Source organism: Chlorocebus sabaeus, chromosome 1, assembly GCF_047675955.1.
Source record: "Chlorocebus sabaeus isolate Y175 chromosome 1, mChlSab1.0.hap1, whole genome shotgun sequence".
NCBI lineage: Eukaryota > Metazoa > Chordata > Mammalia > Primates > Cercopithecidae > Chlorocebus > Chlorocebus sabaeus.
In genome coordinates, this window is record NC_132904.1 from 10,222,640 (window position 1) to 10,247,537 (window position 24,898).

General features: G+C 58.6%; 2 protein-coding genes across 4 annotated transcripts in view; one reads left to right on the forward strand and one right to left on the reverse strand.

Moving 5' to 3' along the window:
- Nucleotides 1-11,622, forward strand: part of MACROD1 (mono-ADP ribosylhydrolase 1) — a 169,097-nt gene extending 157,475 nt beyond the window's left edge. For 2 of the 3 annotated variants that reach the window (XM_007994466.3, XM_007994459.3), the window contains 6 exons: nucleotides 9,864-9,980; nucleotides 10,412-10,533; nucleotides 10,615-10,645; nucleotides 10,773-10,846; nucleotides 11,141-11,222; nucleotides 11,490-11,622. In XM_007994466.3, coding sequence (XP_007992657.2) covers nucleotides 9,864-9,980; nucleotides 10,412-10,533; nucleotides 10,615-10,645; nucleotides 10,773-10,846; nucleotides 11,141-11,222; nucleotides 11,490-11,521 — 458 coding nt within the window. In that variant the 3' untranslated portion in view covers nucleotides 11,522-11,622. Of the gene's footprint in view, nucleotides 1-9,863; nucleotides 9,981-10,411; nucleotides 10,534-10,614; nucleotides 10,646-10,772; nucleotides 10,847-11,140; nucleotides 11,223-11,304; nucleotides 11,340-11,489 lie in introns of all 3 variants that reach the window. The other variant, XM_007994462.3, reaches the window with a different exon arrangement.
- A 138-nt stretch (nucleotides 11,623-11,760) lies between these two features.
- OTUB1 (OTU deubiquitinase, ubiquitin aldehyde binding 1) lies at nucleotides 11,761-24,380 on the reverse strand. Its single transcript, XM_037999155.2, has 7 exons — nucleotides 24,108-24,380; nucleotides 22,427-22,488; nucleotides 22,073-22,171; nucleotides 13,526-13,644; nucleotides 13,247-13,331; nucleotides 12,944-13,138; nucleotides 11,761-12,839 (listed from the first exon to the last, which is right to left on the reverse strand). Exons 1-7 carry the CDS (start codon nucleotides 24,163-24,165, stop codon nucleotides 12,642-12,644), a joined length of 816 nt encoding a protein of 271 aa, XP_037855083.1. The 5' UTR covers nucleotides 24,166-24,380; the 3' UTR covers nucleotides 11,761-12,641.
- Between the last annotated feature and the right edge of the window lie 518 nt (nucleotides 24,381-24,898).

The following is a 24,898-nucleotide window of genomic DNA, read 5'->3' on the forward strand; positions in this document are numbered from 1 at the left end:
ACTCCAGCCAACACGCCAGCCAACACACCAGCCAACACCCCAACCAACACCCCAGCCAACACCCTGTGCAACACCCCAGCCAACACCCCAACCAACACCCCAGCCAACACCCCAGCCAATACCCCAGCCAACACCCTGGGCAACACCCCAGTCAACACCCCAGCTAACACCCCAACCAACACCTCAGCCAACACCCCAGCCCATACCTCAGCAAACACCCTGGTGTGGGTGGTGGCGTGGAGTTCCTGCCAGGAGGGGCAGGCACAACTGGGGCTCAGAAGATGGGACTGGGCCTGGCCTGCAGGGCTTTGGGGTCCAAGCCCACTGTTTTTACAGCAAATGTGCGGTGATTCATAGCAAGAGAGGGCTGCAGTCTTAGGGGAGCAGAGACGGGAGTCTCCCGGGCACCCCCAGTGCAGTGAAAGGCCCAGGGGCTGCTGGGGCTAAAGGGACTTAACCTGGAGGGCACAGGAATACCGTGCCTGCCTCACTCTGGGCCTGAACCCCCACCCACGAGGCCCTGGTGCCGAACTAGATGGTGCTGGCAATGCAGTGAGTCCCGGGGAAGTCCCCCTACTCCCCTACTGCCCATTCCTCCCTGGGGCTGTCTCTGAGTTAAGGGGGCTATGCCAAATGCTGGGACTCAGCCTTCAGGGAGACCCAGTTTGGTAGGAGGCTTCCCAGCAGAGGGAGCATTTGACTTGGGTCCCGAAGGCTAAATAGGAGTTCTGCAGGTAGAGCAGGATGGAGGGCCCCCAGGGAGAGGGCCTGTGTCAGCTTCAGGGAGGCCTGATGGGCTTGGGGCAGCCACCAGCCTTCCCGACAGACCCTTTGGCCTGTTGACTGCCACCTCCTCCCACCTCCCTCCTGGAAAGCTTTTACTGGCTCAATAAAAACATTTTTTAAAACACTCTTCTATTGTATGGTAAGAAGGGAGGCAGGTCCTAAATCAGGATGGGAATCGACAGGGCCCTGATGCGTGTCTCTCCTGTTTATTAGGACTGAAATGTTTACTCGGCGATAAGGAGCCCGCTTTCTCGGGGAGATTTGTGCGCTCTTTTTCAATTACCCCTCGTCTTTCTCTGCCACTTTTGCACTAAAGGGATAATAAATGTATCGGAGCGTTTCAATTATTCATCTAAATCATGACTGCGCCTGCCACGGCCAAGCTTTAGTGACAGATTAATTCAGGGCCGCCTTCCTCTGGCTGCGTGGCCGCCATCTCTACTCCAGCCTGGCCAGCGCCCCAAAGGGTCAGCTCCTGGGGTGGGTGAGAGGGAGTCAGGCAGATCCCCGGCAGGCGGGCAGGACAGGATGGAACTGCATCCCCACCCTCCCCACATTCTGTCTGGGGCCTTCCTGAGGTCAGCAACCCCACCCAAACTGCAGGAGTGGGCCTGCCTGTGTAGGTGCAGCTGCCCCTGCCCCCATGCCGTCGGCCCTGAGCACCCCTGCACCCTGTGCCCGCAGGGCAAGCCCGTGTGTGTGTGTCCCCTACACCCGGGCCCAGCTCCTTCCCGCCCAAGAGAAGCTAGGGTGGCTGGGCTTCCCTGGCTGTCTTCCCGTGGCACTGGGCATTTGCACATGCTGCTCCCGGGCCCGAGTGCTCCTCCGCCCTCCTGTCGAAACCCTCCCACCTAGTTTCGCCTTCCCATGTCAGGGCAGCCCCTCCAACACCCCCTCCACTGCTCTGTTTAGTGAAGGCCTGCCATGTGGACAACACTCCCTGTCCCGTGCCCGCACCCCAACCCTGGGCGCGTGTGTGTGCGTGGAGCACACCTCTCACCTCTCCCCAGGCCCCACCGCAGACTCCCTCACCTGCTCAGAAGCCGCCACCCAGGGCCGTCCCTCCTCACACACATGCTGGGACCGTGGGGGCCAGCCAAGCACTCTCCCCTGCAACCCTGCCTCTCTCCATCAGGTCTTTCTCTTGCCACTTCCCTCTCTCCCTCGTTTTCTCCATTTCTCCCTCCACACTTTGCCTCTCTCTGGCTCCCTCTCCCTTCTCCTGTCGTTCTTCCTGTCTGGCTCTGACTGGCTCTCTGTTCCTAGACGGGCAGGCCCGGGAGGATTCGCCCAGGCCTCTAAATATTCAGCACTCGACTCCTGCCCGGCTCGCGAGCGCTCCCTGCTCCGGCGCTATCTCCCATCGCCCGGCCGCTGCTAATCCGTGATTGGTTCCCGCCGCCGCTAGGAAAAGGCTCAGCTCCGGCCGCTCCGATTAGCCGTGGCCTTGCTCCACGAGCAGATAACGTGACCTCCGTGACCTGTGGCCAGCCTCAGCCCTCTGGAGGCGGGACTGTGTGCGGCCCTCCCCTCCCCAGCAGGGCTGAGCTCAGAAGAAGCCGGCAGCCCAAGGGGCTTGGCAGTCCCCGCACCTGTCCCTGTGCCAGTCTCATGGGTGTTGTGTGTGCAGGGTGGGCGTGCCAGGACCCTCTGGCATGGGGCTGTCTGGCAAAGGGCAGGGGTAGGGGCTGTGCTTCAGCATAGAAGGGAAGGGCGTGCCAGAAAGAGGGAACAGAAGAGGGCCCAGAGGCCGAATCAGAACACATCCCTCCACTGTTGGAAACTTCCCACCGCGCTGCAACCAATTCCCGATTGCTCGATTCCTCGCACTGCCCAGGAGGTCCTGTAGAGGCAGCGCGCCCTCCCAGCCTCACCTGCTGGCCTGTTCCCGCCACAGGGCTCTGCCCTTCCTGAGCCTCCCACCTGACTCTCATCCGGGACTCTCCATCCCACCTCCTTCCAAAGCCAGTTCTTTCTCATTACTCAGGGCTCTGCTCAAATGCCACATCCTGGGAGGGGCCACCTCATCCTTTGAACAGCCTGCTCCTCCCTCCTCCCTCTGGTCCAGCTCCATTTTCCCCTTCTCCTTTTTCACCACCGCCACAACGTAGAGCTGTGTCCTGTCCCTAGAACTGCGGCCACAGGACTCCTGGCCCTTACATAGGGCTGGCATGTGGCACGCCGCCCCCCAGCCCTCGTCCGCATTTTTTGAATGGTGCAGAGTTTGGAGCCAGTAGGAGGGGCACGGGAGGTAGCGAATTCATCTGAGGGGGAGGCTGCAGGGAGTCCCAGAGAGTCCTTGAAAGCTTTGTTGGAGTTGAGGATTTTTTTCCATGTATCCTTGGGAGCCATGGGAGGTTTTATGACAGGTGGCGCATGCCCTTCCCCAAGGAAAGGCCCCCAGGCGTTCCTGCCACCCCTGCCTGACCCCAGTTGATGATGATGGTGCCAACAGCAGCCAGGCATTCTCAGTACTCATGACATGGCCACCAGCGCCCTTTGAACCTCTCCCTGCAGAATCTCACACACCCTCACCCAGCCCTATGGGAGGCATCATTAGCATCTTCATTTTGCAGATGAAGAAACTGAGGCACTAAGTCCCTGGAGCTGAACCTCACTTCCCACCCCACCCCGCAGCTGGCCCCCTGTGTAAGAGGGATGCTGGGACTTGGGCCCCTGTCCCATGGCCACAGCTTTGACCAGGCAGGGCTGTGGAGCTCCTGCTCTGCCCCCCAGCAGGCACGATGCCACCAAGCCCCTGCATGCAGCTGCCATAGGGATTTTTAATAACGGGAGTGATTTTTGCATGATGAATGAGGCACTGCCGTTGTGTACATAATGAAGCCCTAATGTTTTCAAATCCCCATTTAAGGAGCTGATCTCACCCCGTAATGAATTTCAGATCACATCACAGAGCTGTTGTCCATCCATCTTCTCCCTGGGGCACCCACCCGCCTTGGCACCGAGAGGGTGGGGCCTGGTGAAGATGGGCTCTGCACCCCACTGGGCTGAGCCCAAGCCTAGCACAGAGCCGGGGCTGGCTAGGGTTTGTTGATTAAATGGGTGACCAGGAGGGTGTGGGCAGAGGCAACGATGGTTCAGCAATGGGCTGTCACTCAGGGTCTTGGCCTGGGAGTTGAATAGAAGCCAGAGGTAGAGAATGAGGAGTGGACTGGGAGAGAAGAGAGTACAGAACCCTTGAGTGGGTCACTTATCCAGGCTTTGTGGCTAAACCTTCCCTCTGCAGTGTTTGAAGCCTGGGGCAGCAGGTCAGATGTCTGCCCTTGATGCAGTTGGTACCTCTCAGAGACTCAGTTTCCCAATTTCCCGGGGAGCCTGGCCCCTTTCTGCCTTAGCATCTGGTATTTCTGTAGCCCTCCTCCGGAAAGGGAAACCAGCACGGGCTGCACCAAGGCTCGGCTGCCAATGCCCTCCAGGTTGTGCCTAGCTGTCCAGGTGGGAGTGGTCCCTGGAGCCCAGACCCCTGGTCTTTCCTGGGCTGGAAGGGAAGCACACCCCTCCCCCAACCCCCAACTCACACCTCTGCCTCCCCAAGGCCCTCTGTCCCCAGCCCCTCCTGCCTGCCTTCTCAGGGGCATCTCTACCCTAGCAGTGCGGCCTGTCCCTGGGGTACAAGGCCCCCAAGAGCATGACGGGGCAAAGGAATCCCCTGCCTGTGAAGTCCGTGGCTGAGCCTCAGCCTCCCATCTGTAAAAAGGGGATCCCCCCACACAGCCCCCGAAAGCTCATTTCAGAGGCGTGAGGTTGAGCTAGAGAGGTATGAGACTCGGCACCTGAGAGGCAGGGCCAGACGCTGTAGTCACAGGGCAGGCCGGAGACCCAGCCAGCCCAGGCCCCACTCACCCTCACAACCAGGCCCCGCTTCCTGCTTACCTCCCTACACTTGGGGCCCACAGGAGTCTAGGAAGGTGGGGAGCAGGGGCGAGAGCTGCCCAGGCAAGGCCTTACACTTTGCTGTGTGGCTCTGGGAAAGTGACTTTCCCTCTCTGAGCCCATCACTACTTCCGTAAGATGAGGGTTAATAATGTGGGTTTTGGTCAGGTGCGGTGGCTCACGCCTATAATCCTAGCACTTTGGGAGGCCAAGGTGGGCGGATCATGAGGTCAGGAGTTCGAGACCATCCTGACCAACATGGCAAAACCCCATCTCTACTAAAAATACAAAAATTAGCCATGCATCATGGCACGCACCTGTAATCCCAGCTACTCAGGAGGCTGAGGCAGGAGAATTGCTTGAACCTAGGAGGCAGAGGTTGCAGTGAGCCAAGATCATGCCATTGCACTCCAGCCTGGGCAATGAGCAAAAACCTATCTCAAAAAAATAAAGAAAGAAATAAAATACTGTAGATCTTAGTTTCTGCCCCTCCTCTCACTGTTGGGCCTTGGACAAGTTGCTTAACCCCCCTGGCCCTCAGTCTCCCATTCCCCTTGACACCTCCCAGCATATCTCAGTGCTCCCCACCACTTTTTTTTCTTTTTTTTGAGATGAGGTCTCACTCTGTTGTCCAGGCTGGTCTCAAACTCCTGAGCTCAAGTGACCCTCCCACCTCAGCCTCCCAAAGTGCTGAGATTACAGGCATGAGCCCCCCCTCCCAGCCCCCACCACTCTCTTGAGGCCAGAGCTCTGAGACTCAGAGAGGTTAAGTGACTTGCCCCAAATCACCAGCAATCTCGTGGCCAGGAATTCTGGGAAGAGAAATCCCAAAGAGGGCACACCATAGGCCAGCCCCATGGGATGGTAGGGGGAACGGGGGAGCATAGTGAGACCAGGGGCAGGTCCAGGCCTGCAGGTTGGGGTGCCCTGCCCTCAGCAGGGGCACAGCTGCCCTCCTGGTCCCCCGGGCCACAGGCCTCCTCATGTTCCTGTAAATAATTAATTAGCCCCTGCCTGCTTGTTTGTTTAGCATGAGGAATGCTCTCCCACTGAGACGCATTTATTGCTGAATAAATTTAAATATCTAATCTTCCCTTCATGAATATTACAGCACCCTAAATAGCGGCCAACTCATCCTAAGCGCTTTGGTGGATGGCCCCACTGGAGCCTGCCTGCCTTCCGCCTCTGCTGGCTCTGAGGACAGCCTGGCTCCAGCCCCAGCCTGCCCACTCCTGGTGCCCTCCACTGCCCCAGGAATGCCCAGGGCCATGGGCAATCACTCGGCCAAGCCCTCCTTCCTTCCTCAACTTCCTTCCCTGGGAGGCGCACAGAGGCCGGGCTGCATGCAGGGCTTTACCACAGCAAAGCAGGGACATGCCTAAGATGGGGCGGAGGGCCAAGGGCTGCTCAGAGGCCAGGGCTTGGGGCAGAGAGAGGTTCCTCTGGGCTCAGGTGAGGGCAGACGGGGCCTCAGCGGCATTTGAGGAGTGGGCTGAGGAACGAGAGCTCACGAAGGAGGTGGGAGAGCCCGCTGGATGGAGGGAGCCGTCAGCGCTGGGGGCAGCCAAACCATCCAGAAAGACAGTGGCCTCAGAACACTGTGCAACAAGAGGCCACCAGGGCAGCCCCTCTGCTGGGAGAGGACCTACTGATGTGGGGAGACACTGCCTCCCCAAGAGCGTGGACCGGGGGCCATTTGAACCAGTCAGCCAGAGTGGTTCAGGGCGAGGCCCTTTCATGGTCCCAGAGGAAGCAGAGCCACCGAGGTTGGGAGCCCAACCTTCTAGCTGTGTGGGCAAGTTTCCCTTTCTGTGCCTCAGTTTCTTCTTCTATAAACAGGAAAAATAAGACAGCGGCTGTAAATCACCACGCAGGTGCTTACCCAACAAGAGGGCTGACAAAGGCCATGGGGGGTGAGTAATACCAGCTACTTACGAGGCTGAGACAGGGCAACATAGTAAGAGCCTGTCTCAAAAAAAAAAAAACAGACCCGCATGTGTAATCCCGGCATTTTGGGAGGCCGAGACGGGTGGATCACTTGAGGTCAGGAGTTCGAGACCAGCCTGGGCAACATGGTGAAACCCCTTCTCTACCAAAAATACAAAAAATTAGCTGGGCATAGTGGTGCGCGCCTGTAATCCCAGCTACTCAGGAGCTGAGGCATAAGAATCACTTGAACCCGGGGGCAGAGGTTGCAGTGAGCCAAGATTGTGCCACTGCACTCCAACCTGGATGACATAGTGAGACAGAGGGCTGATGTGAAGGAGCCAGATCGGGGGAGCTTAGACGCCGAGGAGGGAAGAGGGAAGAAGGGGCTGCAGGGAGGAGGCAGAGGCGTGTTAGGGGCCGTCTTCTGGCCACAGGTGGAGGAATGCTTCATCTTTGACCTGGTGGAGAAACATCTCAGGGGGGCCCCGCCACCCAAGTGGGCTCTGTCTCCCCAGGAAAGACCCCAGGTTTTCTGGTGACTTGGGGTGAGGGTTGAGCTGGAGCCTGGAGGTTGGTTTCGGTGGCTGAGGGCCCTGGAGAGGAGACTGAGGGTTGGTCAGCTCCTGTGAACTGGGAATACCCCACCTCCCACCAGGTAGCCCCTGGGACCAGGGCTGCTGGTCTTTTCCAGCTGCCTTGGGGTGGGGTGGGAAGAGGGAAGAGGGAAGAGGGAAGGAAGGGCATCTCCCCTGAATGGGACCCCGGGAAGCTTGAGACTCTGGGACCTAGCTTAGCCCCAGGTAAGAACCAGGACAGGGCCTGGAGGGCAGAGCTAAGGGGGCTCTGGGAGTGTGTGTGGGAGGGGTCCTTTGGGCCTATGGCTAAGGACAGCAGGGTGCAGGGGTTCCCCTCTGCACTCGCAGGGGAGAGAGCAAGAAGTCTGGTGTGTGGACAGGGAGGGCCTCGCGGGCAGGAGAGGCCAGGCTGCACTCTAGCTTGTTGGGGTGAGGGTGGGGCAGCAGTGGGCCGACAGTGACCTGTCCCTCATCTCTGCTTTAGGGGAGCCCCTCCCCTAAAGCCCCTGGGGCCCCTGCAGAGCCATCACCTGGCCCAGGCCCTGTTCTGGAACTGCTGGCAGTGAGGAGGGGGCATCCGGCCTGAGCCCTCTGCTGGCATTGATTCCAGCTCCCTCCACCTCCCTCGTGCCCCCAGGTCAGCCCCAAAGGCCTGGCGGCAGGCCCGTCCACTTCCACAGGAAACATTAAATCCCTGAAACACTGAGCTCCACTTCCGAATGGCCCCCACAGCTGGCCAAGGTCGCCTGCAGGGGGGTTAGCCCCCAGAGACCATGAGCACCTGGGTGCCAGGTGGCTGAGGCCTTCAGGGCAGGGTCCGGGAGGCTCCTAGGAGAGCCAGCTCAGACACGTCCCTGGGCTCACCCCCACACACTGTGAACACCCTGTGTGCACCCACGTCCCATCACACGGATGTACACATACCCGAACATGCCCACAGTCACACTGTTGTAATAACAGGATACACTCACATCACCTCCATTCTTGCCAAATACTGCCTTAAGCACATTACAAAGTTAACTCAATCCTTCCAACAGCCCAATGAGCTCTGAGGTGGGTGCTGTTATCCCATTTTCCAGATGAAGCAACTGAGACCCAGAGAGGTTAAATGATATGTGAGGGGTCATACATCTGTGGCTGCAGAGCCGGGATTTGAACTCAGGCTGCCCAGCTCCACAGCCCAGCCACAGCACCCCATTTGGAACACTCACTGCCCAGCACTGGGAGCTCCAGCCTGGAGGCCTGCTCTGGGCCCTGCCTTCTTGCTCCATCTCAGCCTCCCACTGGGCTACAGTTGCCTTCCTCCCTGCAGAGGAGAGGAGCAGGTGGGAGGGATCCAGGCCTGAGCCATTCTCAGAGTTCCCCTAACCTCTCTGCCCACCCATCCCTGGGACTTTCTGGGAAATTGCCTGGTGCCAACTCTGAGGAAAGTTGCAGAATGAGGTTTAATTGTGCCCCTAGGGCGCAAGAGAAAACAGCAAAAGAAAGGGGCGTGAGCCAGCTGGCATCCCTGGAGCTGTGCTGAGACTGAGGTGATGAAGGAGAAGGGGGCCTTAATTTGTCCATCTGTAAAATGGGGAATGATGGTCCTCTCTTGATGCCCGCCTGTGAGCACCAGGCAGCTGGTGCCTGAGGAGCTCCTGGTGGGGGCGATCAGAGCTGCCAAAGATGGGCCGTGTCCTCCCGGCCAGCACGCGGCGTTTTCCTCTGTGGGAAGGTCGCTGTCCCGGTATTCCAGATGAGACAGTGGACGCCAGAGAGGGGAAGGGGCAGGATCTTACAGCCGATGAGGGGTGAGCCCGGACTGGACCCAGGCCTGCCTGAGGCCGCGCCTCTCCTGCGGGTGCCCTGGCAAGGTTGGGCTGCTGGAGCGTTTCCTCCACGCCTCCTGCTGCGCCCGGGTTGTTTATCTGAGCCCGGGTCCCCAGAGTCGCTCGCGAGGCCCTGGAGCTGCCCTCCGATAAACAAGCCCAGGCGGGGCCGCAATTAAGCCGGATGCGCTAACGAGGCGGCTCATTAACCAGCAGGAGTTTGTGCGCCAGGAGACCCGGGCCCCGGCGTCGGGCTCACCTGCCCGCGCGGCTGGAAGACCCAGGCTTCAGCACCAGATCTGATCACCTTGTAACAAGGTGGCCTCTGTTTCCTCATCCGCAAAATGGGTCCTAGGCTTTGCCGCCGCCCCGTGGTGGGGCGCCGCCTGGGGAGGTGGGCCTTGGGATCGCACCGACGCTGAGGCCCGGGCGGAGGCAGCGACTGGTCGCAGGCCCTGCGGTACGCCCGGGACAAGGCTAGGGAGGGGCGTCGGGGAGGAGGGTGAAGCTTCCCCGTCACCTCGGCTCGGGCGGCGGTTCCTGCCCCGGCGGACCCCGCCTCCCGGAGCCGCCCTGCCTGGGCCCTGGCTGCGCGGCCTGGAAGGGACAGGGTGGGCCGGGTGCGCCCCCTGCCGGCCTCCTTGCGCCACTTCCGCCAGGCCCAGGGCCATCCCGCTGTGCGCCTCGGTTTCCCCAGATGTGAAACCCTTCGGGCGGGGTGGAGGCAGCGGCCGGAGGCCACGGGGTTGGGGCGTGGCGCCGCGTGGGTCCTCGCACCAACGAGGGGCTTCTCGGGACTAGGGGTGCTCAGCCCGGGGCCGCAGCCTTCTTTGCCAGGCCAGCTCAGTCCCGCCCGCCCTCCCCGCAGTGGACGGCTGCATTCACCGGGCCGCCGGCCCGCTGCTTACCGACGAGTGCCGGACCCTGCAGAGCTGTGAGACTGGCAAGGCCAAGATCACCGGCGGCTATCGGCTCCCGGCCAAGTGTGAGTCCCCAACAGGGCGCCCGTGTGTCACTGGGACATCAGGGGTGCGGCCCCCACAGGAGTGCTGGGGACCTCCTCAGGGGGCCCTTCTTAACCTTAAGGGCCAAGACCCGGCCCACAGCCCGCAACCCCCAGGAAGCAGATGGGGGAGACCGTGCGTGGAGGCTGGGGAGGGAGCCGGGGGGCAACGCCTTCGTGCCCACACTCGCGCTCGGGTCTCAGCCGTACCTATACAGATATGGGGAGGGGGCGCTGTGCGCGTGCGGATTCAGGCTCGAGGGGGACCACAGGGGTGGGGGCCTTCGCGGAGGAAGCTCAGCGCTTGGGGGGAAAGGTGTTTCCTGCCCCCTTCTGCCCAGGCCGGCAGGGGAAAGCGAGGGAGCTGAGGGTCGCGTACACCCCCGCCGGTCTGACCCCGTCGCCCCCCGTAGACGTCATCCATACGGTGGGACCCATCGCCTACGGAGAGCCCAGCGCCAGCCAGGCTGCCGAGCTCCGCAGCTGCTACCTGAGCAGCCTGGACCTGCTGCTGGAGCACCGGCTCCGCTCGGCGGTGAGGGGCGGCCCGCGGGGGAGGGCGGGAGGCGGGGCGCAGTGACAATGTTCCAACCCCCTCTCACCCCTCCCCGCCCAGGCGTTCCCCTGCATCTCCACCGGCGTGTTTGGTGAGTCTGGAAGAAGTGCAAGGGCCAGGAGTGGGAGGGGCCGGGGCGGACGGGGAGTGGGCGGGGCCTGGTGCAGGCAGGGGGCGGGGCCAGAGCCCGAGACTCACTCCCGCCATGCCCGCCTCAGGCTACCCCTGTGAGGCGGCGGCCGAGGTCGTGCTGGCAACCCTGCGAGAGTGGCTGGAGCAGCACAAGGACAAGGTGAGTCCTGGGCCCGGGCGAGGGTGGGGTCCGCATCCCGGCCAGAGTGACCAGCCCCCGTCATCGCCCAGGGAGTCAGGGTGCAGAGCGCAGGGCCAGGCCCGCCCTTTCCTTCCCTGTTTCTCCTCCGCGAGGGCGCCTGGCGGTGGCGAGATGGGGGTGATGGCACACAGCCCTGAGCCTCTGTGAAGGGCGTGGGGCCAGGCAGGTGAAAGCCTGCACCGGGGCGGGCAGTCACAGGATCCTGGGTCCAGGCGTGGCGGCCCGGCCCCAGCTGAGCAGCCCCTGGCGCAGGTGGACCGGCTGATCATCTGCGTGTTCCGCGAGAAGGACGAGGATATCTACCGCAGCCGGCTCCCCCACTACTTCCCCGTGGGTACGTGCCCCGCGCCGCCCCACGGCCCGCCCCTGCCCCGGTCCACCCTGGGGGCGGGCTCTCACTGTCCTCTGCCTTCCAGCCTGAGGCTCCCGCAGCCCACCCTGACCGGGACTGGTAAGCAGGGCCTCGCCCCGTGCGGCGGCCCCGGCCCTAGACTAACCCGCTCACTAACCCCCGCTCACCCCCAAGCAGGGCGGGAAACCACGGGGCAGGCTGGGAGGTCGGGGACGCCCACAGACACCTCTGACTCTGCTCTGCCCTCAGACCCGCCTTCGGGACCCCGCTCCCAGCTCTGAGAGGTCGCCAAAGCCTGCAGCCTGGCCTGGGCCCGGCCAGCCCTTCTTTCCCTCCGCGCCCCGCCCGAGGAGCCTAATAAAGATCACGCTGTGGCAGCTCCTACTGTCTGAGCTCTGACTGGGGGAAGGAGGCGGCCCAGGTGTTGGATGGAGCCCCTGGCCAGATGCTTTCGCTGAAAAGGGCTGGCAGGAGCTCTCGGTGAGCCAGGCGGGCGGAGGCACAGGCGGACGGCAGAGGCGGCAGCAGCAGTTCACATTTATTGAGGGCCTGCCCCCAAGGAGCTCACAGCCTGGGGGCTGAGACCCCGAATGTGCAGGGGGCGGGGAAGAAAAGAGGTGAAGGCAAAAAAGGCAGGCAATGCAGAGACACCATGGCCCAAGCAGAGGGGGTGCAAGGCAGGCACAGGCAGGGGGCCTGGGGGCGGATGGGGGGGTGGAGAACCGGCAGCCCTGCCTAGACCTGAGGACTGTGGACCCCGCACGTTTGAAGGCTGCCCTCCTCCACCAGGCTGGCACTGCCGGGGCACCCTGTGGGAGGCCCAGCTCCTCCACCTGCCCTGAGCCAGGTCCAGCCTCACAAAGGCCCCTCCACCCAGGACTCCCGACCATGCAGACCCCTGGTGGAGGGCAGGAAGCTGGGGTCTGGGACCCAGCCGGGACGTGGAGATGGGGCCTGTGAGGGAGCAGATGAAGTGTGGGTGGCCCTGAGACCCTGGGCAAGTCCCCAAGGAACTTCCAGGATCCCATATAAGCCCCTGAGCCAGCTAAGAAGTGAAGGGGGGGCTTAGGGAAGGAAGTAGAACCCAAGGAAGCAGGAGGAGCCTCCAAGAGGCCTGGCCCCTCAAACCTGCTCCTGTTGGGGAAGCTCAGGCGAGGATGGGTGAAAAGCAGAGGGACCCACCTGGGGGGAGGGGGCAGCAGACAGAGCAGCCAGGCGGGCAGCAGAGCAGGGACACGCACACACGGCTCACCACCAGCACCCCCTTTAATAAAACATGGGGGGGTCGTGTGACAGGAAGAAGGGGTGAAATAGGACCATTTACAACCACAGAAAAACCTCTGTACATGTCTAGCGCCTGGCAGAGGGGGGCAGCAGGGCAGCAGCGGGCCGGGGCCAGCCCTATTTGTAGAGGATATCGTAGTGTCCAGGCCGGTAGAGAAGGTAGACCTTGGGCTCGGAGCCCTCAGGGAAGATGTGCGGGTTGGTGGTGCCGCCCTCGCCGCGGTCCATGTACTCCACCTGGATGGACACGCTGAGGGCCTGGGCCAGGGCGATGATGTGGATGTGGTCGCTCTCCTTGCACATGGGCTCCACCTCCTGTGGCACAGGTGCGGGTCAGGCCCCGGTCTCCGCACCCCGCCCCAGGCCCTGTGGACCCACTGCACTCCCCAGGCCAAGAGAAAAGGGGAGGGGGATGGCACCTGCTGGCAGAACTCCTTGACAGTCCGCCCACCCTCGATGAAGTGCTCGAAGAACTTGCTCTCGCGCTGCAGGTAGCCTGAGGTGAGCAGCCGCAGGTAGACCACAAGGTAGTCGGAGGTGCTCTGGTCATTGAAGGAGGCCAGCAGGTCGGCGACAGAGGTCTGCTTCTCTACCTGCTCGATCAGGTCCATGAACTGCAGCCACAGAGGGAGAAAGGGCAAGATGAGGGGGAGGAGATGGGTGGTCCTCACCAGGGGAACCCCTCCACCCTGGCCCAGCCCAAGACAAGTGCCAGGGCTCACCGTGTTGTGGAAATCCTCAATTGTGAATTCAGTGAAGCCCTGGGACACCAGGTCCTCCTTGCTCTTGGCAGACACAGCCTTAAACCTGGGGGTGGGAGGGAAAGGCGGGCCCAGCATGGGCTCCTCGACCAGCCCAGACACCAGGGCCCAGATAGCACCGCCCCGCCTGGCAAGGCCAGTGTCCAGCCCATCGCCTGCCCTCAAGTGGAGCTGCACCTCCTACTCACCCAGGGAGGAGGGAGACACCCACCTGCCTCAGTGCCCACCCACCCTTCTCACCGCTGCAACTCCTTGCTGTCATCCAGCAGCGCCTCCAAGTGGGAGAATCCGAAAGCCCGATAGAAACAGTTGCCGTCAGGCCTGGTCTTGCGGATGTACGAGTACTTTTTGTGGAGGTCCTGCAGAGACAGCCCCACCCTGACAGGTTAACATCAGGCCAGAACTGGGGCTGGCCCAGGAAATGTCCCCCAGCAAAGTCACACTACAAAAGATGACTGAGTTCCCAGCAGCCACCTGCCACCCTGGGCCCCTGAAACAGGCTGCTGAACATGGTAATGGGAGCAGCCCACTGCCCAGAGTCCTCCCAAAAAGCGGCAGGAAGCTGGGCACTTAAGGACAAACTAGCTGCATGGGTCACTAAAGTGCTGCGGGGCCTGTACAACAACAGGTGAGTGAATCTGTCCTTGACCAATGCGTCTTCTCCAGTCTTTCAGCCCAAGAGAACTTTAGCGCAAGCAAGTCAGGGCCAGGGTGGAGTGCTGGCCTCCACACCTCTGCCAGGTGGCTGGGGCCCTCTGCACAGCCCAGCTCAGCCCCGCTCCCGCCACGCTGAGAATTCCCCCACCTCCAGGCCTTGCCCACAGCCCTCCTGGGGCTAGAAACAGCCTCCCTCCTCTACTTGTTTTTTTGAGACTGAGTTTTGCTCTTGTTGCCCAGGCTGGAGCGCAGTGGCGCAATCTTAGCTCACTGCAACCTCCACCTCCCGGGTTCAAACGATTCTCCTGCCTCAGCCTTCCAAGTAGCTGGGATTACAGGTGCCCGCCCACCACACACACTTCACCTGGCAAGCACACTTCACTCCCCTGGCCTGGGGACCCTGCCCATCTTGCTCCCACCCCCGGCTGATGACCTTGTCTTTTTTCCTCAGCCCCCACCAGCACATCTGCCCTTGGCCTCCTCCCACAATCCTCAGAGGATCTGTTCCAGCTGCCACCTAAGCCGCCTCTCCACTCCACACTAGCCCACCCCACCCTCAGGCTCAAGCACATCATTCCAAGCTGGGTGCCATGGCTCACGCCTATAATCCCAACACTTTGGGAGGCCAAGGTGGGAGGACTGCTTAAGCCCAGGAGTTCGAGACCAGCCTGGGCAACACAGTGAGACCCCCGTCTCTCTCTAAAAAAAAAAAAAAATAAGTGGCTGGGCATGGTGGCTCACACCTGTAATCCCAGCACTTTGGGAGGCCAAGGTGGGTGCATCACCTGAGGTCGGGAGTTCGAGACCAGCCTGACCAACATGGCGAAACTCCATCTCTACTAAAAATACAAAATTAGCTGGGCATGGTGGTACATGCCCGCAATCCCAGCTACTCGGGAGGCTGAAGCAGGAGAATTGCTTGAAACCGGGAAGCAGCGGTTGCAGTGAGCAGAGATGGCACCGTCGCACTCCAGCCTGGGCAACATAGCAAAACTCCATCTTGAAAAAATAAATAAGTTAGCTGCACATGGTGGTGCATCCTGTGGCGCCAGCTACTCGAGAGGCTGAGGTCGAGGACTGTGTGGGCCCAGGAGGTCGAGGCTGCAGTGAGCTGTGATGGCACCACTGCACTCTAGCCTGGGTGACAGAGTGAGACCCTAGCTCAAAAAAAAGAAACATCAACCCAGTAAGTCCCCCGATCATCGATTTTTCCCTCCCTACTGGTTTAGACCCAACAGCGTATACACATTCGGCTACTTCTTTAAAAGGAAGGGAATCTTGGACTTTACGTTTCTGTCTGGCTACCCTTCAATTTCTCTACTTTCTTTACAGGAAAACTCCTAATGAAGCTGTCCTTGCTGCCTCCACCCCTTTTCTCCCTTGGGAGGCTTTTGCTTTAGCCAAGGTCAGCTGAATGCCCTCAATAAGAGGGGCAAACCCAGCCCCGCACCCCCACTGGCCCCTTAGCAGAACTGAGGCCACTGGCCGTGGCCCTGCCTAGATGTCTCCTTCCCTGGGCTGGCGCCTCCACCCTCTCCTTGTCGTCCTCCTGCCTCCAAGGCCACTCCTCATCTCTCTAAGTTCTGAGGATCAGGGATGCCACCAAACCATACAGCACCGTTCAAGACATGATGTGTCACGTGCAAGAAAACAGTCACTGAAGCCGGGGTAGTGGCTCACGCCTATAATCCCAGCACTTTGGGAGGCTGAGGCAGGCAGATATCAAGGTCAAGAGATCGAGCCGGGCGCGGTGGCTCAAGCCTGTAATCCCAGCACTTTGGGAGGCCGAGACGGGCGGATCACGAGGTCAGGAGATCGAGACCATCCTGGCTAACCCGGTGAAACCCCGTCTCTACTAAAAATACAAAAAACTAGCCGGGCGAGGTGGCGGGCGCCTGTAGTCCCAGCTACTCGGGAGGCTGAGGCAGGAGAATGGCGTAAACCCGGGAGGCGGAGCTTGCAGTGAGCTGAGATCCGGCCACTGCACTCCAGCCCGGGCGACAGAGCAAGACTCCGTCTCAAAAAAAAAAAAAAAAAGAGATCGAGACCATCCTGGCCAACATGGTGAAACCCCGTCTCTACTCAAAATACAAAAATTAGCTGGGCATGGTGGCACATGCCTGTAGTCCTAGCTACCTAGGAGGCTGAGGCAGGAGAATCACTTGCAAGTGTCGCCTGGTGACAGAGCGAAACTCCATTCCAAAAAAGAAAAAAGGAAAACAGTCACTGCACACTTAGCCACTGTGCCTGCCATGTGACCACAGGCGTGAGGGCTGTCTCCCGTGTGCCTGCCCCACCCTGTTCAGGCCTGGGACAGCTTCCACTTTTCTTTTTTTCTGGGCTGGAGTGCAGTGGCAAGATCACGGCTCACTGCAGCATCAACTTACCAGGCTCAAGCGATTCTCCCACCTCAGATTTCAGAGTAGCTGGAACTACAGGTGCGCACCACTGCGCTCATTTAATTGTTGTATTTTTTGTAGAGACAGGATTTCGCCATATTGCCCAGGCTGGTCTCAAACTCCTGGGCTCAAGTAATATGCCTGCCACAGCCTCCCAAAGTGCTGCACCCGGCCAGCTTCCTCTTTTAAACTACACTCACTCCCATGGCCAGGTACAGTGGCTCACACCTGTAATCCCAGTTTTGGGAGGCCAAGGTGGGAGGATCAAGTTGAAGGCCAGCCTGGGCAACATAACAAGACCTCGTCTCTACAAAAACTTAAATTATACTTGCTCTCTTAATGACGTCAGTCTCAAGCAATTTTTTTTTTTTTTTTTTTTTGAGACAGTTTCGCTCTGTTGTCCAGGCTGGAGTGCAGTAGAGTGATCTCGGCTCACTGCAACCTCCGCCTCCTGAGTTCAAGCAATTCTCCTGCCTCAGCCTCCTGAGTAGCTGGGATTACAGGCATGCGCCACTATACCCGGCTAATTTTTTTGTATTTTTAGTAGAGACGGGGTTTCACCATGTTGGCCAGGCTGGTTTTGAACTCCTGACCTCACTCCCTAGCCAAAGTCTTCTCAAGGATTTAAATAGCCCCACGTGTGAATCTCAACTCGCAACTCCAATTGCGATCCTCATAATTACCAGCCTCAGCACACCTCTTCTGAACTGTCCAACAGGTATTTCCACTGAGTGCAGCTGAGATCAACCTCTGAACAACTGCTCCTCCCCAAGGCTGCCCCACCTCAGTCACCCACAGCACCCAAAGTCTTATAGTCACTGCGGACTCCATCACCATATCCATCCCTTCAATGTCTGGTATCCAACTGCTTCCCACTCCTCACCTCCACCACCCGCTGCCCACTTCCAGCAGATTTTACTGCACAAGCCTCCTGGCAGTGGCCCTGCCTCCACCTCACCCTCTGAAGTCTCTTCTCACCCCGGCATGAGAATGGCCAGGGTCGGCTTAGCGTGATGGCTCAGGCCTGTAATCCCAGCACTTTGGGAGGCCAAAGTGGGTGGATCATTTGAGGTCAGGAGTTCAAGACCAGCCTAGCCAATATGGTGAAACCCCGCCTCTACTAAAAATACAAAAATTAGCCGGGCATGGTGGTAGGCATCTGTAATCCCAACTACTCAGGAGGCTGAGGCAGGAGAATCGCTTGAACCCGGGAGGTGGAGATTGCACTGAGCCGAGATGGTGCCATTGCACTCCAGCCTGGGTGACAGGGCAACACTCTGTCTCAAAAAAACAAAGTGACCAGAGTCACCTGCTAGATGCACCCCATCTCCCTCAGAGTCCTTTCTCTCGCCACAACACCCACCCCCGCCCGCCCTGCTCGGTTCCCCAGCCCCAACCCCTCATTCTACACCAGCCACACTGGCCTCCATGTTGGCCTCAAACCATCCAGGTGCCCTCTTGCCTCGGGCCTAGGCGGGCACTGCTCTCGGACGCCTGGGACTCGCTCCCCGGCCTTTTTCTGTTCATTACTCAAATACCACCTCATCAGCAAGGCCTTCACCAAGCCCCGTTTAAAATGGCAAATGCTCCCACTCCCAATCCCCCCTTTTTTTTTTTTTTGAGTTCTGCTCTGTTCACTTTAGACTGGAGTGCAGTGGTAAAATCTCGGCTCATTGCAACCTCTACCTCCCAGGTTCAAGGGATTCTCCTGCCTCAGCCTAAGCAGCTGGGATTACAGGAATGCACCACCACACCTGGCTAATTTTGTAATTTTAGTAGAGATGAGGTTTCACCATGTTGGTCAGGCTGGTCTTGAACTCCTGACCTCAGGTGATCCACCTGCCTCAGCCTCCCAGAGTGCTGGGATTACAGGCGTGAGCCACCGTGCCCAGCCCCAATCCCCATTTCCTTTTTATTTTTCTCCATAGCACTCACCGCCTTCTGATACCCCACATGTCCTAGAGCCCTCTTTGGCTTATCACGTCTTTCCACCCTGAACTGTAAGCTTTGTGAGGGCAGGACTTTTTCGGTTTAGCCATCGCTCTATCTTCAGTACTTAAAACAGCACGTGGACCACAGTCCATGCTCAATACATGTTAAATGAGTAGCACACCAGGACCACAAAAAGCCCAAATCATCGCTGCTACTGTAATAGCCACCATGGCCATTCTGAGCACACGCTCTGTGCCAGGCACTTGGCACAGGGCGAATAAACGTCATCCTAATTGATCCTCACAAGAGCCCATTTATAGAGAGGGGAGCTCTCTGTAACCAGGCCTACTTGGGCTCTGCTGCCACAGCTGTCTCTGCCCAGGGAGAAAAGGTGGGCTCAGGCACAGCACAGAGTGCGGGTGCTGGAGGACAGAGAGAGGCCTCTTAGACAGCATGCTCTGGACATCCAAATGTTTGATGACTGTGGGAAGAACCTGGGGCCCAGCCTGTCCACTTTACCAGGGTGGTCTAGCACAACCAGCAGGCCTTGGCATGGGTGTCCCACTAGAGGACAGTGACATAAGAGGAATGAATGAATGAAGCTCACCCCCTGTATGGGGAGAGGAGAGGATTTGCAACCCGCTGCTTATAACCCGTGGTAACATCTCCTTCAACCCTCACACTTGCCCGGTGAGGAAGACAATGTCCCTGCCCAGAGAGAAGAGAACAGGGGATCCAAGAGATTCAGGGTGTTGCCCGAGATCACACAGCTCAAAGTGGTGAGGCCAGGACTGGAACCCAGGCCCATGGGCTCCAAAGCCAGTGCCTTCATCTCTCCACAGGCACCCTGAGGAAATCCAGTTCCCTAAGGAGGGGGTCTCAGTAGATCACAGAGCACAGACCTCACACAGCTGGATCTGGCCTGCAAGTGTGTTTGGCCCACACATTTAAAATTTGAATTAGCTGCCAACTGTTAGATGTCAGGAGCTGTGGTTACCTCTGGCTTCTCTAGGAAAAACAAATCTGGAGACAATGGTGTTACAGGTATGGACACTCCCATTTCCCCCAGGGGCCTCTGCTCTCTATTATTGTCTGGCTGATACTGAGCTGTGCTGCCCTCCTTGTTCACCACCTGACTTCCTGGCCATCTTCAATCACCTGGGTTACCTACCTGGCCACGGAGGCCTCCCCTACAGGTAGAGGATTCTAAGCATCTGTGATCTTTCACGGGAAGAGAAACACTTACTAAACACCTACATTGAGCCTACCAGATACCTATTTCCACACACCCATTGTCACTTTTTTTTTTTTTTTTTTTAAAGAGACAAGTCTGTCACCCAGGCTGGCAGTGGTACAATCGTGGCTCAACTTCTTGGGCTCAAGTGATCCTCCAACCTCAGCCTCTTGAGTAGCTGGGACTACAGGCATGTGCTACCATGCCCAGTAATTTTTTGATTTGGAGAGACAAGGTCTCACTATGTTGCCTGGGCTGGTCTTGAACTCCTAGGTTCAAGCGATCCTCTGGCCTCAGCCTCCCAAAGTGCTAGGATTCCAGACTCAAGCCACCATGCCTGGCCCCATTTCACACGTCAACCTCCCAGCTCACAGACCTGGAAAGTGGGTGGTGAAGTTTGCCTCCGTTTGAATGATGCAGCAGGGCCCTTCTGGGAAATCTGTGGCCCCTTGGCCCCACTGCTGCCTGCCTCTCCACAAAGATCCAGGAGGCAGGCTATAGGAAACGGCCTTCCAGCAACCATTCTGCCCCCCTGAGCACCAGCCTGTTCAGCCCCCTTATAGGCACCGAGATCATCAGCTCCTGCCCAGCCTGCACCTCCGGCAATCTCACAATCACCCTACGGGAAGATGCTTTTTCTTTTTTTTTTGAGATGGAGTCTTACTCTGTCGCTCAGGCTGAAGTACAGTACGGGATCTCTGCTCTCTGCAACCTCTGCCTCCCAGGTGCAAGTAATTCTCCTGCCTCAGTCTTTCCAATAGCTGGAACTATAGGCGCTCACCACCACTCCCAGCTAATTTTTGTATTTTTAGTACAGATGGGGTTTCGCCATGTTGACCAGGCTGGTCTCGAACTCCTGACCTCAGGTGATCTGCCCACCTCAACCTCCCAAAGTGCTGGGATTACAGGCATGAGCCACCGTACCCGGCCAGAAGATGCTTTTATTGTCCCTGTTTTATAGATGAGAACACCCATTTTAGAGACACTAAAGGACGTGCCAAGGATACAGCTGTTGAGTAGCAGAGTCTAGATTTGAATCAATGTCTTTTTTTTTTGTTTTTTTTTTTTGTTTTTTTGAGACAGTCTTCTTCTGTTGCCCAGGCTGGAGTGCAGTGCTGCAATCTTGGCTCACTGCAACCTCTGCCTCCCAGGTTCAAGCAATTCTCTGCCTCAGCCCCGCGAGTAGCTGGGATTACAGGCACCCACCACCACGCCTGGCTAATTTTTGTATTTTTAGTAGAGATGGGGTTTCACCATATCGGCCAGGCTGGTCTCGAACTCCTGACCTCAGGGGATCCGCCCACCTCAGCCTCCCAAAGCACTGGGATTACAGACATGAGCCACCGTGCCCGGCCCCCCCTTTTTTTTTTTCCCTGAGATGAAGTTTTGCTCTTGTCACCCAGGTTGTAGTGCAATGGTGCAATCTTGGCTCCCTATAACCTCCGCCTCCAAGGTTCAAGCAATTCTCCTGCCTTAGCCCAGGAGTAGCTGGGATTACAGGCGCCTGCCACCATGCCCAGCTAATTTTTGTATTTCTAGTAGAGATGGGGTTTCACCATGTCGGCCAGGCTGGTCTCCAACTCCTGACCTCAGAGGATCCGGCCACCTCGGCCTCCTCAAGCACTGGGATTACAGGTGTGAGCCACCGTGCCTGGTCCCCCCCCCTTTTTTTTTTTTTTTGCCTGAGATGAAGTTTTGCTCTTGTTGCCCAGGCTGGAGTGCAATGGTGTGATCTTGGCTCCCTGTAACTTCCACCTACTGGGTTCAAGCATTGAATCAATGTGTTTTTGAGGCCCCAGCCTGCGCACTTCAAGAACCAGCAAGGCCGGGCGCGGTGGCTCACACCTGTAATCCCACCACTTTGGGAGGCCGAGGTGGGCGGATCACAAGGTCAGGAGATCGAGACCATCCTGGTCAACACGGTGAAACCCCGTCTCTACTAAAAAATACAAAAAATGCCGGGCGCGGTGGCTCACACCTGTAATCCCAGCACTTTGGGAGGCCGAGACGGGCGGATCACAAGGTCAGGAGATCGAGACCATGGTGAAACCCCGTCTCTACTAAAAATACAAAAAATTAGTCGGGCGCGGTGGCGGGCGCCTGTAGTCCCAGCTACTCGGGAGGCTGAGGCAGGAGAATGGCATGAACCCGGGAGGCGGAGCTTGCAGTGAGCCGAGATCGCGCCACTGCACTCCAGCCTGGGCAACAGAGCGAGACTCCGTCTCAAAAAAAAAAAAAAAAAAAAAAAAAATACAAAAAATTAGCTGGGCGTGGTGGAGGGCGCCTGTAGTCCCAGCTACTCAGGAGGCTGAGGCAGGAGAATGGCATGAACCCTGGAGACAGAGCTTGCAGTGAGCCAAGATCACGCCACTGCATTCCAGCCTGGGCAACAGAGCAAGACCCCGTCTCAAAAAAAAAAAAAAAAAAAAAAAGAACCAGTAACGAGAGGTGTCCTCCAACACCCCATTCCCTCAGGTGACAGACCCAGCAGGAAGCAAGTCTGAAGCAGGCACCCTCCTGCCCCATCCCCAGGGTGCTTCCCACCCACTCTGGCCAGGCTCCCACCTTGATCTTCTGTTGATAGATGTTGTCATCTTCAGCATACTCCTTGTATAGGACCGAGAGCTCCAGCCGCTCTGACACCAGAGGGTTCTGCACAGCAATCTGGAGGAGGTAGGGATCTGTCATGTCCCAGCAGGGAGATGGAGTGACCCATGCCTAACAGTCAGAATAACTACAAAAGGGCTGGGCTGGTCACCCAGTGACATAGCAACCCCCAGAAAAGCACCAGTACCTAGCATAGCCTAGGGAGGAGGGAGCTTCCAAAGTAGAGACAGACAACAGGCCTCAAGCCCAGCCTATGCATTTCCACAATGGGGCTGCTGGCCACTGCCTCCCTTGCCCACTGCAGCCCCTCACCTCTTGCTGAATTCGGTCCTGCTGAGCCATGATGGCTTCATCATAGGCCAGACAGTTAACACCTGGGAAAAGGAAAAAAGCCAAAGATTACAGGAGGTCCTGGCCGTTTCCACTGCAGGCAGCTGGGCCAGGGACAACAGCAGCCCAGGGGCAGGACGACAGGCTTAGAATCTGGAAACAGGTGTGTTACATTCTGCTCCACCTCCACTGTGTCATCTTGGCAAAGTCCCTTCCCCTTCTGGGCTTTCATTTCCTCATCTTTAAAATGAAGGGGCAGAGGTGCACTGTGGTACCCCTAACGTGCACTCTTCCAGCTCTGACACCCCCTTCCTCCCGTTAACATCACTTCCCAGCAGCCTGGGAATGTTCTGGGGCCAGGCGTGGTCTCTTGCAGAAAGTAGGATGAGGAGGCAGAGTACTGGGCTGGAGGAGAGCTTCCTGTGAGCCTGCACTTTACTCCATCACCGCCTTCATCCTCTTGCGGTGCTGGATATTGTTAATGGTGCCCATTTTACAATTAACAGAATAAATGCAGAGAGGTGAAGCAATCTGCCCAAGGTCACAGCTAGCAGACCTGTGATCAAACCCAGGTTTGTCTAATTCCAGGCTGAGCTCTTCAGCACAATACCTATCCTTGGCTACCACATGGCTGAGACCTTTCCTCAACTGTAAAATGGGGCGAGTACCCCCGCCTTTCTTAGAGGCATACCAGTACGTGCTCTAGGATTATCAGTCAGCTGGGCAGCTCCACCCTGTCGACCCCACTGTGAGCAGCTATCAGTGAGTAGCCAGGACACCTGAATTTGAGTCCTGGCTCTCTCTCAATGTCATCGTGAACAAGTCCCTTCCGGGGCCTAGTTTTCCCACTTCTCGTTCCCACAAGTGTTCGGTGAGAATGAGGTGTGTGTGCTGAATGACTTTTAAGGTCAACCCTTTTGGGGCTAGCCATCCCAAATTCTTGGCTGGGCGTCGACCTCCCCTTTTCGTACTGCTTTGCAAAAGAGCTGTCCCTGCCACCCAATGACCTACGCGGTCCCCAGGGCCCAACTCACAGGCGGGAAAAGACAGGGGGACCATTTTTGAAAGGCCCATCTCCTCAGGAGACTAACAATGCCTAGGCAGGTGGAAAGGGGCTGCAAGGCCAGAAGAGGCGGCTCTACCAGAAAAAGTCGCAGGCCTCAGGGACAGATCCCGCAGCCCCTCACATCCCAGGGCCGCCTGCGACATCCCGAACGGCCCGCCCGGACCTTTGTGCTCTGTAGCCCAGCAAAACTTGAGGCCCTCAAGGCGCAGGTCGCCGCTGGAGCAGGTCGGGGGGCTCGGCCCTGGCCTAGGCCTCAGCCTGACTGCGAGGACCGGGGCGGGAGGGCTCGGGGCCCCTGGAGCCGGGAGCCCAGGGGCCGGGCAGAGGGCGGGGCGGCCCAGGCCCCGCCCCGGGCGCGCACGATGGAGAAGGGCCGCCGGCCTTGGCCCACCTCGCCCGTCCTCCCTCCCGGCCGGGGGTCGCTGCGGTGGCTCCTTCCATTGTGAGGGGGAGGGGAGGCAGCGGAGGTGGAGGAAGGGACCCCCCGCGCACCTCGACCCCAGGGCCGGCGGCCCTGCCTCCCCTCCCTCCTCGGGAGCAGCTGGCCCGGCATCGCCCCCACTAGCCTGGGCCGGACATCCCTCCTTGGAGCTGTACCTTCGGAGTCGCTGCCCAGCGGCTCCTGCTTCTGCTGCTGAGGTTCCTCCGCCGCCATCTTTAAACAGCGCCGCACTGTCGACCGCTTCCGGGTTGCCAATTGCCCTCCTCCCGGAAGTGAGCCCCTCCTCGTGGCGCCGCCTTGGCAACGGCCCTAGCAACGGGATCCCCTTAGGCGTTGTCAAGGAATCGGCTTCCACTCCCGTGGCAGGTGCTGGCACGCCAGGCCCACCGACCTGAGACCTGTAGGAGAGGCCGGCCGCCCCGGGTCCACATCTCCACCCCACACAGTGGTTTGGCTCCATCTTCCCAGCCTCCCAAAGTTCCCGGTGGTGATTGCAGAGCCTCCTGGAGCCAATTCCGTTTTCTTTTCCCTGGAGTTTGAAACGCGGATCGTGTTATTGAGAGAAGTAGGAAGGTGAAATTAAAATCACCAATGGCAGCATTCCTGCTGCGGGCTTTGGCATGCACTGCATGCGACCACTGCTGCAGTGCAGAGCAGCATCTGGCCCAGGAGACAGGAAGTCGGCCAACGCCAGGGCGCCCGCGGAGCCCCACATCAGTGGCCCCGCGGAGCCTGGGTTCTCTGCCGGCTTTGGTGAGCTGCTTCCGGCAGGGAGACGGCGTCCCTTGGTGTCAAGGCCAAAGCCTCAGGACCTAACTTTGGGCTCTGTGTCCTTCTGGTTGTGACAAAGCAGGGCCTTTAAAAAAAAAAAAAAAAGAAAGAAGGAAGAAAAGAAAGGGTCTCACTATGTTGCATAGGGTGTCTCGAACTCCTGGGCACAAGTGAT

Coding starts and splice junctions, on each gene's coding strand:
- OTUB1 (XM_037999155.2), bottom strand. CDS start 24,165: ATGGCGGCGGAGGAACCTCAGCAGCAGAAGCAGGAGCCGCTGGGCAGC. Junction 22,489..24,107: donor GCTGGGCAGCGACTCCGAAG/GTACAGCTCCAA, acceptor TCCTTTTCCCAG/GTGTTAACTGTCTGGCCTAT. Junction 13,645..22,072: donor TCTATCAACAGAAGATCAAG/GTGGGAGCCTGG, acceptor CTGTCTCTGCAG/GACCTCCACAAAAAGTACTC.